The sequence below is a fragment of the Nerophis lumbriciformis genome, linkage group LG09 (genome assembly GCF_033978685.3).
Source record: "Nerophis lumbriciformis linkage group LG09, RoL_Nlum_v2.1, whole genome shotgun sequence".
NCBI lineage: Eukaryota > Metazoa > Chordata > Actinopteri > Syngnathiformes > Syngnathidae > Nerophis > Nerophis lumbriciformis.
In genome coordinates, this window is record NC_084556.2 from 5392501 (window position 1) to 5406049 (window position 13549).

The 13549-nt window shown below is 37.4% G+C and overlaps 1 protein-coding gene across 4 annotated transcripts in view; it reads right to left on the reverse strand.

The window, feature by feature from the left end:
• Nucleotides 1–13549, reverse strand: part of doc2b (double C2-like domains, beta) — a 367984-nt gene that overhangs the window by 97451 nt on the left and 256984 nt on the right. For all 4 annotated transcript variants that reach the window (XM_061962748.2, XM_061962749.2, XM_061962747.2 and 1 more), the window contains one exon: nucleotides 137–211. In XM_061962748.2, coding sequence (XP_061818732.2) covers nucleotides 137–211 — 75 coding nt within the window. The remainder of the gene's footprint in view (nucleotides 1–136; nucleotides 212–13549) is intronic.

The window sequence follows — 13549 nt, forward strand, 5'->3', positions numbered from 1 at the left end:
GGGTCGTTCACCAGCCATGCCAGGCAACAACACTAAAGAACTGAAGACACCTTTTTAGAGGAAACCTTGTGGATTCCCATTACCGAGACGCTCGAGAAACTACTCAAATGAGTGATTGATGTCAAACTCGACATACCTTACTGGCGCCGGGCAGTAGATGCAGCTTGACATAGGGGTCTGACAGCCCATTGTAGTCCATTGGCTTGAGCCCCTGGAAAGTAAGAAGGCATGATAATGAGATGACATGTAGAAAGGTAGAATGTCTGGATAAACATCCTAGATTGTTGTTGCTGATGCCGTCTTAACCAATCAGTCATCATTTCGAATCGTTGGCGTAGACCTTTGACACATCTCCGCTAATTGATTGTGCTTCAAAGCTCTAATTTTGCTGCTCTCGCATTTGTACGGACCCTGTAATTATGCGGTTTTATTGTTCAGTACCCCCTCCTTATCTATTTTCAAACATAAAACAAACACCGCCCCTTCAACAGAAACATGTTATGGAGCACACCCACCTACACTGTCTACCAACGGAAGTGTGAATGTTGACGATGAAATGTATTGTGAGAAGCCGGATGTGAACAGAAGGTATGTAGGAGGTGTCCAAAGTGTGGCATGGGGGCAATTTGAGGCCCCGAGTTGTTTTTTTTTTAATTGGGCCCCCCTCAAAATAAAATCGCGCTACATGTAAGGCTGGAATATACTCTCCCGTCTGACGGCGTCTTATTTGATTTATAGTTCTTCGGCGCCAGACTTGCAATTCTCTTCCATAACACTAAGTGGCAGTGTGTCCAGAAGGAGCAACTGCAGCTGTAGTTGACTAGATATTTAAAGGGGAACATTACCCCATTTTTAGAAGGGTTGAAACCATTAAAAATCAGTTCCCAGTGGCTTATTATATTTTTCGAAGTTTTTTTCAAAATTGTACCCATCACGCAATATCCCTAAAAAAAAGCTTCAAAGTGCCGGATTTTAACCATCGTTATATACACCCGTCCATTTTCCTGTGACGTCACACAGTGATGCCAATACAAACAAACATGGCGCATAGAACAGCAAGGTATAGCGACATTAGCTCGGATTCAGACTCGGATTTCAGCGGCTTAAGCGATTCAACAGATTACACATGTATTGAAACGGATGGTTGTAGTGTGGAGTGTTGCATTTTGGACCAGTTGTTCCTCCCAGGGAATTCAAGTCGACAAGTCGCTCCCAAGCTTTTTACGACACTTAAAGCTGAGTTGAAAAACCACCAGAGACAGAATAGGTATTTTGTTGTATATTTTCAAAGCTTTGCAGATATACATTTGAGACCAGTCCAGCATAGAACATTCTATCACCCCGCCAAAATGGTCTGTCCTCCCGACCCCAAAACCCTCTCTCCTCTTTCCTCTCTCTAGTCAAAACACATGCTAGTCAAAACACATTCCAAAGATTTCAAGGTTAACACACACAGTTTACTTGCAGAGAAACAGAAAAAGAATAAATGGAAAACACGAGCTGTTTTCAAATATGACTATAAAAAGAAAACAAGTAACACTAAAATTCGGATATATGTAAATATCTGCCTCCGACAGAAGAAGAAACTGAAGCTATTGAGCCATATCGGTTTGAACCGTATGCAAGCGGAACCGACGAAAACGACACGACAACCAGCGACACGGGAGAAAGCGAGGACGAATTCGGCGATCGCCTTCTAACCAACGATTGGTATGTGTTTGTTTGGCATTAAAGGAAACTAACAACTATGAACTAGGTTTACAGCATATGAAATACATTTGGCAACAACATGCACTTTGAGAGTGCAGACAGCCCAGTTTTCATCAATTAATATATTCTGTAGACATACCCTCATCCGCTCTCTTTTCCTGAAAGCTGATCTGTCCAGTCCAGTTGGAAATGCATCTGCTTTGAGTGTCGCAGGATATCCACACATTCTTGCCATCTCTGTCGTAGCATAGCTTTCGTCGGTAAAGTGTGCGGAACAAACGTCCAATTTCTTGCCACTTTCGCATCTTTGGGCCACTGGTGCAACTTGAATCCATCCCTGTTCGTGTTGTTACACCCTCCGACAACACACCGACGAGGCATGATGTCTCCAAGGTACGGAAAACAGTCGAAAAAACGGAAAATAACAGAGCTGATTTGACTCGGTGTTTGTAATGGGATTGCTTCCCGATGTGACGTCACAATCGCTCCTAGAGCGAATAATAGAAAGGCGTTTAATTCGCCAAAATTCACCCATTTAGAGTTCGGAAATCGGTTAAAAAAATATATGGTCTTTTTTCTGCAACATCAAGGTATATATTGACGCTTACATAGGTCTGGTGATAATGTTCCTTTTTAACTTCAGACTGACGGCAACCGCAACATCAACTTCTTTGCCTACACTGGAACTAATCATTCAGAATAATCAGTTTACTTTTAATGACCGTTTTACTTACAAACCAGAGGAAAATACCTCCGTGAAGGACTCTGCAACTTCTAAACAAGGCAGAGGACGCTATTAGTATTTGCAACGCTATTCGGCCGTTCAAGACATGGGACAAAGGGGCTAAGTAACTAACTAAACACAACTGTTAAATAACTATTCCAACAACATGCTGGTGTTAATGTGTATGGTCCTGCACTGCAAAAAGTCAGTGTTCAAAAAGAAGAAGAAAAAATACAAAAATCAGGGGTATTTTATTTGAACTAAGCAAAATTATCTGCCAATAGAAGAAGAACATTTGGCTTGTCAAGACTTTCCAAAACAAGTCAAATTAGCTAACTTCAATGAACCCAAAAATACTTAAAATAAGTATATTCTCACTAATAACAAGTGCACTTTTCTTGATAGAAAAAAAAGAGAGACCTTTTTGCTCATTATGTTGAAAAATATTCTTAAATTAAGTAAACGCTAGTGCTATTATCTTGACATAATGATATGCGCTCGGCATTACATTTCTTGGAACCAGCAAACTTATACAAAAAACTAATTTATTGTTCTTAATGGAAAGGGAACAAGGCAACTGCTTTTTACTCACTAACCGTTCAGGCAAATCATAATGTCTAAAAATGCATTTTTCCATCGATAACATGACATCATCGCGCCAAGTGCGTGCTCTTTCAGTCAACTAGTGCGCATATATACAGCCGGCCCCTGGCCAAACTTTCTTTAATTGTAATTTTGAAGAATTTATCTGAATGTAGATGAACTATTTCTGTTCAAAATTGTTAGAAATGTTAAATGTTTAAATATTAACTGTCAGTTTACTGTACTGTGCCAACTGTACTACAATATGAGTATGTATTTTGTATTGTTTCATTGAAAATAAAACAGAAAAGTCCATTTGGCTGTCATCTGTTTTAATTATGAGACACAATTGTGTCAAAGTCATGATTTTTTTTTTCATGCTTGAAATAAGAAATGATTACTTTTAAAAAAGTAGTTTTATACTTGTGAGTGTTGATGACACAACTTTGCAACACTTGATATTCTAGTTTCAAGCATGTTTTACTCAATATAGGTCATCAAATCTCAGCAACAAGCTGTAATATCTTACTGAGAGATCATTTAGGACCAAAACTCTTAAAACAAGTAAAACACTCCAACATAAAATCTGCTTAGTGAGAAGAATGATCTTATCAGACAGAAAATAAGCAAATATCACCCTGTCATGTCTGTGTGATCATGTTTTTGTTTTGGTCATGTTCGGTTTTGTTTTTGGACTTTTTGTGCACTTTTGTTTTGTCACCATAGCAACCATTAGTTTTCACCTGTCACGTCACGCACCTGTTTCACGTTTTGAGTCACGCACCTGTTTTCGTTAATCATGTCTGTGGTATTTAAGTTCATTGTTTTCAGTTTGTCTTTCTGGTGACACCCCACAATTATGCTCTGCACATTTCTGACACTTGATTTCATGTCCATCGTTCATGCTGCTCCTTTTAGTCCATGCCAAGTAAGTTTTGTTTATTAATGCTATAGTCTTTTGGTTTCATAGTTTGTTCTCCGCCATTGTGCACGCTTTTCGTTTGTACTTTTTTTTTGCTATAGTCTTTTGGTTTCATAGTTTGTTCTCCGTTACTGTGCGCGCTTTTCGTTTGTACTTTATTTTGATATATTAAATAAATCATGTATTTACATTCCCGTCTCGCCCGAGCCAACTTTCCGTTGCATTCCGGAAAAGCAAACACCCAGGACCAAGTCATGACACACCCTTATTTGAGATATTCAATCTTACTTTTCTTCATCTTCCGGGAATGTAAACAATGAAACACCGGCTGTGTTATCCGGCACAACAGTCAAGGGGTGCATTCTACGGCGTGGGTGCGTTATCCGGCACAACACCTGCCGCAATACACCGCTTCCCACCTACAGCTTTCTTCTTTGCTGTCTCCATTGTTCATTGAACAAATTGCAAAAGATTCACCGACACAGATGTCCGGAATACTGTGGAATTTTGCGATGAAAACAGACGACTTAATAGCTGGCCACCATGCTGTCCCAAAATGTCCTCTACAATCCGCGACGTCACGTGCAGGCGTCATCATACCGAGACGTTTTCAGCAGGATATTTCGCGCGAAATTTAAAATTGCACTTTAGTAAGCTAACCCGGCCGTATTGGCATGTGTTGCAATGTTAAGATTTCATCATTGATATATAAACTATCAGACTGCGTGGTCGGTAGTAGTGGGTTTCAGTAGGCCTTTAATGCAATATACTTTTTTACTTTCACTTAAGTATTTTTGTAAAAAGGGAATGCTACTTTTACATGAGTACATTTATGTATATCTATAGCTCAGTGACGTGCAGTCACTAGAGGCAGGTGAGGCGGGGCCTCACCTGCCATCATGGAAAGAAAAAAAATGTAAAAAGAAAGAAAAAAAAATTAAATTGTTATATGTATCCAGTGATTATACTATAAAGTTATTTTCCATTTAACTTCACCAGTTTTAGATTATTTTTGTTCAAAATCGCTGAATTTTCACATTTGCCATTCAAATACTGAGAAGAGACGGTGCGGTGAACAGCAGCCAGTTGAGGCACGTCACTCAGTGCCGCAACATGGATTGCGCAATGACTCGGCTAACTGCTGGCCTGCTGTGCAGTGAGACTGTATTGCTATATGAACTATATTATACATTTCCATAGTTTAGTTAGCTGAGGTATATAATGTACAGTGTATTTTGTCAATAACTGTATGTGTGTAAAGTATTTCTTGTGCTGAGCGATCATAAAACGGCTGCAAAAGACGCACTGGCTGAGGCTCGCCTCCTGCACCCCCGCCGTAGAATTGTTATATCAACTAAAGCCCACACTTAAACTTTCCACGTGCAAGATTGAATCTATTTAAAAAAATTATTTCATAAGAAGCCAAAAAGTGCAAAAACAATAATGTTGGTGTTGGAGGAGTTGTGAATGACTGCAGGGACACAACATTAGATACACCTGCAGACTGCAGGTGTACCTAATTCACAACTCCTCCAACACAAACATTATTGTTTTTGCACTTTTTGGCTTCTTATTAAATAACTTTTGTAACCTATTTTCATGGGCCTTCCTCTTTGTGATGTTAAGTTCCTGTTATGCGCTGTTATACAGTATGTGCCTTGAGCTCTTATTTTGAAGGCGCTAAGAGCGGAAGTGATGTCAGGTTGCGGAGGTTTTTGAAAGAAGGTAAATAAAGTGGTCCTCGTGTAAACTGGAGCTTCCGTGTTTGTTATTTTGTAGTTTCATACAGTATAGGCGACATTTATAAACCCTCGGTTACACTTTTTTAAATAGATTCAATCTTGCACGTGGAAAGTTTAAGTGAAGGCTTTAGTTGCGGTGCATGGACTTAATTTCTAAGTAAAGGTAAGACCATAATAAAGTTTTTTTTATTAAATGTGCTTTTTTGTGTGCTACAGTTTGTATGTGTAAAGTTAAAGTTAAGTTAAAGTACCAATGATTGGCACACACACACTAGGTGTAATGAAATTTGTCGTCTGCATTTGACCCATCCCCTGGTTCACCCCCTGGGAGGTGAGGGGAGCAGTGGGCAGCAGCGGCGCCGCGCCTGGGAATCATTTTTGGTGATTTAACCCCCAATTCCAACCCTTGATGCTGAGTGCCAAGCAGGGAAGAATGCTGGTATGAGCTTTTAAACATAACCCGTTAACTGCTGCCAATCAAATGGTGAATAAGATACTCTTTAGGGTTCATATGTTTGTAAATCTGACTGTGATGAAGTCAGTGCCTCACCAGCCATCAACCTCACCGCACGTCACTGCTATAGCTACAGTTTCCATCTTAAAGATCTAATACAATTATTTGGGAATGTCCGGCGGGCCAGATTGAACAGTTTAACGGGCCGCATGTGGCCCCCGGGCCTTAATTTGCCTACGTCTGGTGTAGACAAAAGCTCTGTATGTCTGTATATTTTTTGAAGTAAACAATTGTTCTAATGTTTGGCACCTTGAGACGAGAATATACAGGTAAAAGCCAGTAAATTAGAATATTTTGAAAAACTTGATTTATTTCAGTAATTGCATTCAAAAGGTGTAACTTGTACATTATATTTATTCATTGCACACAGACTGATGCATTCAAATGTTTATTTCATTTAATTTTGATGATTTGAAGTGGCAACAAATGAAAATCCAAAATTCCGTGTGTCACAAAATTAGAATATTACTTAAGGCTAATACAAAAAAGGGATTTTTAGAAATGTTGGCCAACTGAAAAGTATGAAAATGAAAAATATGAGCATGTACAATACTCAATACTTGGTTGGAGCTCCTTTTGCCTCAATTACTGCGTTAATGCGGCGTGGCATGGAGTCGATGAGTTTCTGGCACTGCTCAGGTGTTATGAGAGCCCAGGTTGCTCTGATAGTGGCCTTCAACTCTTCTGCGTTTTTGGGTCTGGCATTCTGCATCTTCCTTTTCACAATACCCCACAGATTTTCTATGGGGCTAAGGTCAGGGGAGTTGGCGGGCCAATTTAGAACAGAAATACCATGGTCCGTAAACCAGGCACGGGTAGATTTTGCGCTGTGTGCAGGCGCCAAGTCCTGTTGGAACTTGAAATCTCCATCTCCATAGAGCAGGTCAGCAGCAGGAAGCATGAAGTGCTCTAAAACTTGCTGGTAGACGGCTGCGTTGACCCTGGATCTCAGGAAACAGAGTGGACCGACACCAGCAGATGACATGGCACCCCAAACCATCACTGATGGTGGAAACTTTACACTAGACTTCAGGCAACGTGGATCCTGTGTCTCTCCTGTCTTCCTCCAGACTCTGGGACCTCGATTTCCAAAGGAAATGCAAAATTTGCTTTCGTCAGAAAACATGACTTTGGACCACTCAGCAGCAGTCCAGCTGGTGTCGGTCCACTCTGTTTCCTGAGATCCAGGGTCAACGCAGCCATCTACCAGCCGGTCACACGGCCTGGCCCTTTTGTTTGCCCAATATGACTGTAAAGCCAATGTATTCCCGCAGTGAAATAAAACTAGGGTATTTCTCACTTAGTCTTTGGAGTCCAGTGGGTTGAAATGAGCTTGTTTGGACTTAAAAGTGGCGTTATTTAAAAAAAAATAATACATTAGCTAGCATGCAACCCTAACGTCCTTTTTAAAAGGTACAAATCTGACGACCAGAAGTAAATATAAACAAACCCTATTTTACATTTCCTTGATTTAATCCCAGCCATGCTGTGTCACTAAAGGTTTGCAAAGCCTAACAAGAGACGCGACGCGGCCGTCGTAAACAGTCTAGAGTCAATTTACGACTCCAATCTCCGCGTGAGCCGTGACCCTCCTCCTGTCTGCCGCCTTGTTTCCTCCCATCCACGCCACATCCTGGGTGAGTTATCGCCGCCACGCCCGTGTACATCGCACTCGATACGAATCGCTTTTCAAATTCGAACACAAATCAGTGTTTGATATCGCTGCCGTTTCTACGTTCTTTGACTTGTTTTCCCGCACAGCAGCAGCTGATTGGAGAGGTTTGGAATGGAGAGCAGCATTTTGAATACGAGCTTGATCATAATTACAGAGGGTTTCATACAGATGACCCGGGCAGATGGGCATCATGCATCAGGATGTCTATTTGCCGTCTGACTCACACGTAATCAATCCTTTGCCTCCAATTGACCAATCATCCGCTACCTCTCGTAGATTATAAATAGCATTATGGATCAAAGAAAAGTGATAGCCTTTCAATCCACAACACTCAAACTTCCTGTTCTTTGGATGCCTGTGATACTTCTAGATCTTTTAAAGCAGGGGTGTCCAAAGTCAAGGAATTATCTATTAGTATTAGAACCGGCCCGCGGGCCACAGCCGCCTCCTGCTGTTTTGCACGCACCAATAACTCCATCAGTGTTGGCGCTAGGAATTTTCAAAATGACATGTTCAAGAAATTGTGTAAAGCCCGAGAAAAAAAAACCCTACTACATTATAACGCAGAAAGGGTAAAGTTCCACACTTAATCTCAATTTCTTCGGCAGTTTTTACTATTTTTGTCCATTTCCCAGCGATAAATGCATTATTCTAATGACAAAAATCTGATTTATGTCCAAAACTTTTTTTTGATAGCTTGTGGTTTTTGTTACTAGTTTTACGCTAAAACTACTCATGACATGTTCAAGTAATTGTGCAAAGACCGAGAAAAAAAACTACTACATTATTACGTAAAAAAGGGTAAAGTTCCGGACTTGTTCTCAATTTCTTTCGGCGGTTTTTATTATTTTTGTCCATTTCCCAGCGATAAATGCATTATTCTAATGACAAAAATCTGATTTATGTCCAAAACTTTTTTTTGATAGCTTGTGGTTTTTGTTACTAGTTTTACGCTAAAACTACTCATGACATGTTCAAGTAATTGTGCAAAGACCGAGAAAAAAAACTACTACATTATTACGTAAAAAAGGGTAAAGTTCCGGACTTGTTCTCAATTTCTTTCGGCGGTTTTTATTATTTTTGTCCATTTCCCAGCAATAAATGCATTATTCTAATGACAAAAATCAGATTTATATCCAAAACTTTTTTTTGATAGCTTGTGCTTTTTGTTACTAGTTTTACGTTACAACTACTCATGACATGTTCAAGTAATTGTGCAAAGCCCGAGAAAAAAAACTACTACATTATTACGTAAAAAAGGGTAAAGTTCCGGACTTGTTCTCAATTTCTTTCGGCGGTTTTTATTATTTTTGTCCATTTCCCAGCAATAAATGCATTATTCTAATGACAAAAATCTGATTTATATCCAAAACTTTTTTTTGATAGCTTGTGCTTTTTGTTACTAGTTTTACTTTAAAACTACTCATGACAAGTTCAAGTAATTGTGTAAAGCCTGAGAAAAAAAACCCTACTACATTATAATGCAAAAAGGGTAAAGTCCCGGACTTGTTCTCAATTTCTTTCGGTTGTTTTTATTATTATTGTCCATTTCCCAGCGATAAATGCATTATTCTAATGACAAAAATCTGATTTATATCCACATGTTTTTTCTGATAGCTTGTGCTTTTATTTACTAGTTTTACATTAAAACTACTCATGACATGTTCAAGAAATTGTGTAAAGCCCGAGGAAAAAAACCCTACTACATTATAACGCAAAAAGGTTAAAGTTCCGGTCTTTTTCTCGATTTCTTTTGGCGGTTTATATTATTTTTGTCCATTTCCCAGCGATAAATGCATTATTCTAATGACAAAAATCAGATTTATATCCAAAAGCTTTTTCTGCTAGCTTGTGCTTTATTTACTAGTTTTACCTTAAAACTACTCATGAAAAGTTCAAGAAATTGTGTAAAGTCCAAGAAAAAAAAACCTACTACATTATAATGCGAAAAGGGTAAAGTTACGGACTTGTTCTCAATTTCTTTCGGCGGTTTTTATTATTTTTGTCCATTTCCCAGCGATAAATGCATTATTCTAATGACACAAATGTGACTTACATCCAAAAGTTGGTGTGGTCATACTATTGCTTAATTTGTTGTTGTTGTTAGCTTGTGCTTTTTGTTACTAGTTTTAGATTAAAACTACTCATGACATGTGCAACAAATTGAGTAAGCCAGAAAAAAAAACCCTACTACATTATAACGCAAAAAGGTTAAAGTTCCGGCCTTTTTCTCAATTTATTTCGGCGGTTTTTATTATTTTTGTCCAATACCAGCGATAAATGCAATGACAAAAATCTGATTTATACCCAAATGTTGCTGTTGGTGTGGACATACTGCTGCTTAAGTTCTTGTGCTTTTTGTTACTAGTTTTACGTTAAAACTACACATGACATGTTCAAGAAATTGTGTAAAGCCCGAGAAAAAAAACCCTACTACATTATAACACAAAAACGGTAAAGTTACGGACTTGCTCTCAATTTCTTTCGGCAGTTTTTATTATTTTTATCCATTTCCCAGCGATAAATGCATTATTCTAATGACAAAAATCAGATTTATATCGAAATGTTTTTTTTTTGCTAGCTTGTGCTTTTATTTACTAGTTTTACGTTAAAACTACTCATGACATGTTCAAGACATTGTGTAAAGCCCGAGAAAAAAAAACAACCTACAATATAACGCAAAAGGGGTAAAGTTCCACACTTAACCTCAATTTCTTCCGCAGTTTTTATTATTTTTGTCCATTTCCCAGCGATAAATGCATTATTCTAATGACAAAAATCAGATTTATATCCAAAACTTTTTTTTGATAGCTTGTGCTTTTTGTTACTAGTTTTACGTTACAACTACTCATGACATGTTCAAGTAATTGTGCAAAGCCCGAGAAAAAAAACGACTACATTATTACGTAAAAAAGGGTAAAGTTCCGGACTTGTTCTCAATTTCTTTCGGCGGTTTTTATTATTTTTGTCCATTTCCCAGCAATAAATGCATTATTCTAATGACAAAAATCAGATTTATATCCAAAACTTTTTTTTGATAGCTTGTGCTTTTTGTTACTAGTTTTACTTTAAAACTACTCATGACAAGTTCAAGTAATTGTGTAAAGCCTGAGAAAAAAAACCCTACTACATTATAATGCAAAAAGGGTAAAGTCCCGGACTTGTTCTCAATTTCTTTCGGTTGTTTTTATTATTATTGTCCATTTCCCAGCGATAAATGCATTATTCTAATGACAAAAATCTGATTTATATCCAAAAGTTGGTGTGGACATACTGTTGCTTACGTTTTTTTTTTTTTGTTAGCTTGTGCTTTTTGTTACTAGTTTTAGATTAAAACTACTCATGACATGTTCAAGAAATTGAGTAAAGCTCGAGGAAAAAAACCCTACTACATTATAACGCCAAAAGGGTAAAGTTCCGGACTTGTTCTCGGTTTCTTTCTGCGGTTTTTATTATTTTTGTCCATTTCCCAGCGATAAATGCATTATTCTAATGACAAACATCTGATTTATATCAAAAAGTTGTTGTTGGTGTGGACATACTGTTGCCTAAGTTCTTGTGCTTTTTGTTACTAGTTTTAAATTAAAACTACTCATGACAAGTTCAAGAAATTGTGTAAAGAACCCAGAAAAAAAACCCTACTACATTATAATGCAAAAAGGGTAAAGTTCCGGTCTTGTTCTCAAGTTCTTTCGGTTGTTTTTATTATTTTTGTCCATTTCCCAGCGATAAATGCATTAATCTAATGACAAAAATCTGATTTATATCCAAAAGTTGGTGTGGACATACTGTTGCTTACGTTTTGTTTTTTTTGTTAGCTTGTGCTTTTTGTTACTAGCTTTAGATTAAAACTACTCATGACATGTTCAAGAAATTGAGTAAAGCTCGAGGAAAAAAACCCTAGTACATTATAACGCCAAAAGGGTAAAGTTCCGGACTTGTTCTCGATTTCTTTCTGCGGTTTTTATTATTTTTGTCCATTTCCCAGCGATAAATGCATTATACTAATGACAAAAATCTGATTTATATCCAAATGTTGTTGTTGGTGTGGACATACTGTTGCCTAAGGTCTTGTGCTTTTTGTTACAAGTTTCACATTAAAACTACTCACGACATGTTGAAGAAATTGTGTTAAGCCTGAGGAAAAAAACCCTCCTACATTATAACGAAACAAGGGTAAAGTTCCGGCCTTTTTCTCGATTTCTTTCGGCGGTTTTTATTATTTTTGTCCATTTCCCAACGATAAATGCATTATTCTAATGACAAAAATCAGATTTATATCCACATGTTTTTTCTGATAGCTTGTGCTTTTATTTATTAGTTTTACATTAAAACTACTCATGACATGTTCAAGAAATTGTGTAAAGCCCGAGGAAAAAAACCCTACTACATTATAACGCAAAAAGGTTAAAGTTCCGGTCTTTTTCTCGATTTCTTTTGGCGGTTTATATTATTTTTGTCCATTTCCCAGCGATAAATGCATTATTCTAATGACAAAAATCAGATTTATATCCAAAAGCTTTTTCTGCTAGCTTGTGCTTTATTTACTAGTTTTACCTTAAAACTACTCATGAAAAGTTCAAGAAATTGTGTAAAGTCCAAGAAAAAAAACCCTACTACATTATAATGCGAAAAGGGTAAAGTTACGGACTTGTTCTTAATTTCTTTCGGCGGTTTTTATTATTTTTGTCCATTTCCCAGCGATAAATGCATTATTCTAATGACACAAATGTGACTTACATCCAAAAGTTGGTGTGGTCATACTATTGCTTAATTTGTTGTTGTTGTTAGCTTGTGCTTTTTGTTACTAGTTTTAGATTAAAACTACTCATGACATGTGCAACAAATTGAGTAAGCCAGAAAAAACTACTACTACATTATAACGCAAAAAGGTTAAAGTTCCGGCCTTTTTCTCAATTTATTTCGGCTGTTTTTATTATTTTTGTCCAATACCAGCGATAAATGCGATGACAAAAATCTGATTTATACCCAAATGTTGCTGTTGGTGTGGACATACTGCTGCTTAAGTTCTTGTGCTTTTTGTTACTAGTTTTACGTTAAAACTACACATGACATGTTCAAGAAATTGTGTAAAGCCCGAGAAAAAAACCCCTACTACATTATAACACAAAAACGGTAAAGTTCCGGACTTGTTCTCAATTTCTTTCGGCAGTTTTTATTATTTTTATCCATTTCCCAGCGATAAATGCATTATTCTAATGACAAAAATCAGATTTATATCGAAATGTTTTTTTTTTGCTAGCTTGTGCTTTTATTTACTAGTTTTACGTTAAAACTACTCATGACATGTTCAAGACATTGTGTAAAGCCCGAGAAAAAAAAACAACCTACAATATAACGCAAAAGGGGTAAAGTTCCACACTTAACCTCAATTTCTTCCGCAGTTTTTATTATTTTTGTCCATTTCCCAGCGATAAATGCATTATTCTAATGACAAAAATCAGATTTATATCCAAAACTTTTTTTTGATAGCTTGTGCTTTTTGTTACTAGTTTTACGTTACAACTACTCATGACATGTTCAAGTAATTGTGCAAAGCCCGAGAAAAAAAACGACTACATTATTACGTAAAAAAGGGTAAAGTTCCGGACTTGTTCTCAATTTCTTTCGGCGGTTTTTATTATTTTTGTCCATTTCCCAGCAATAAATGCATTATTCT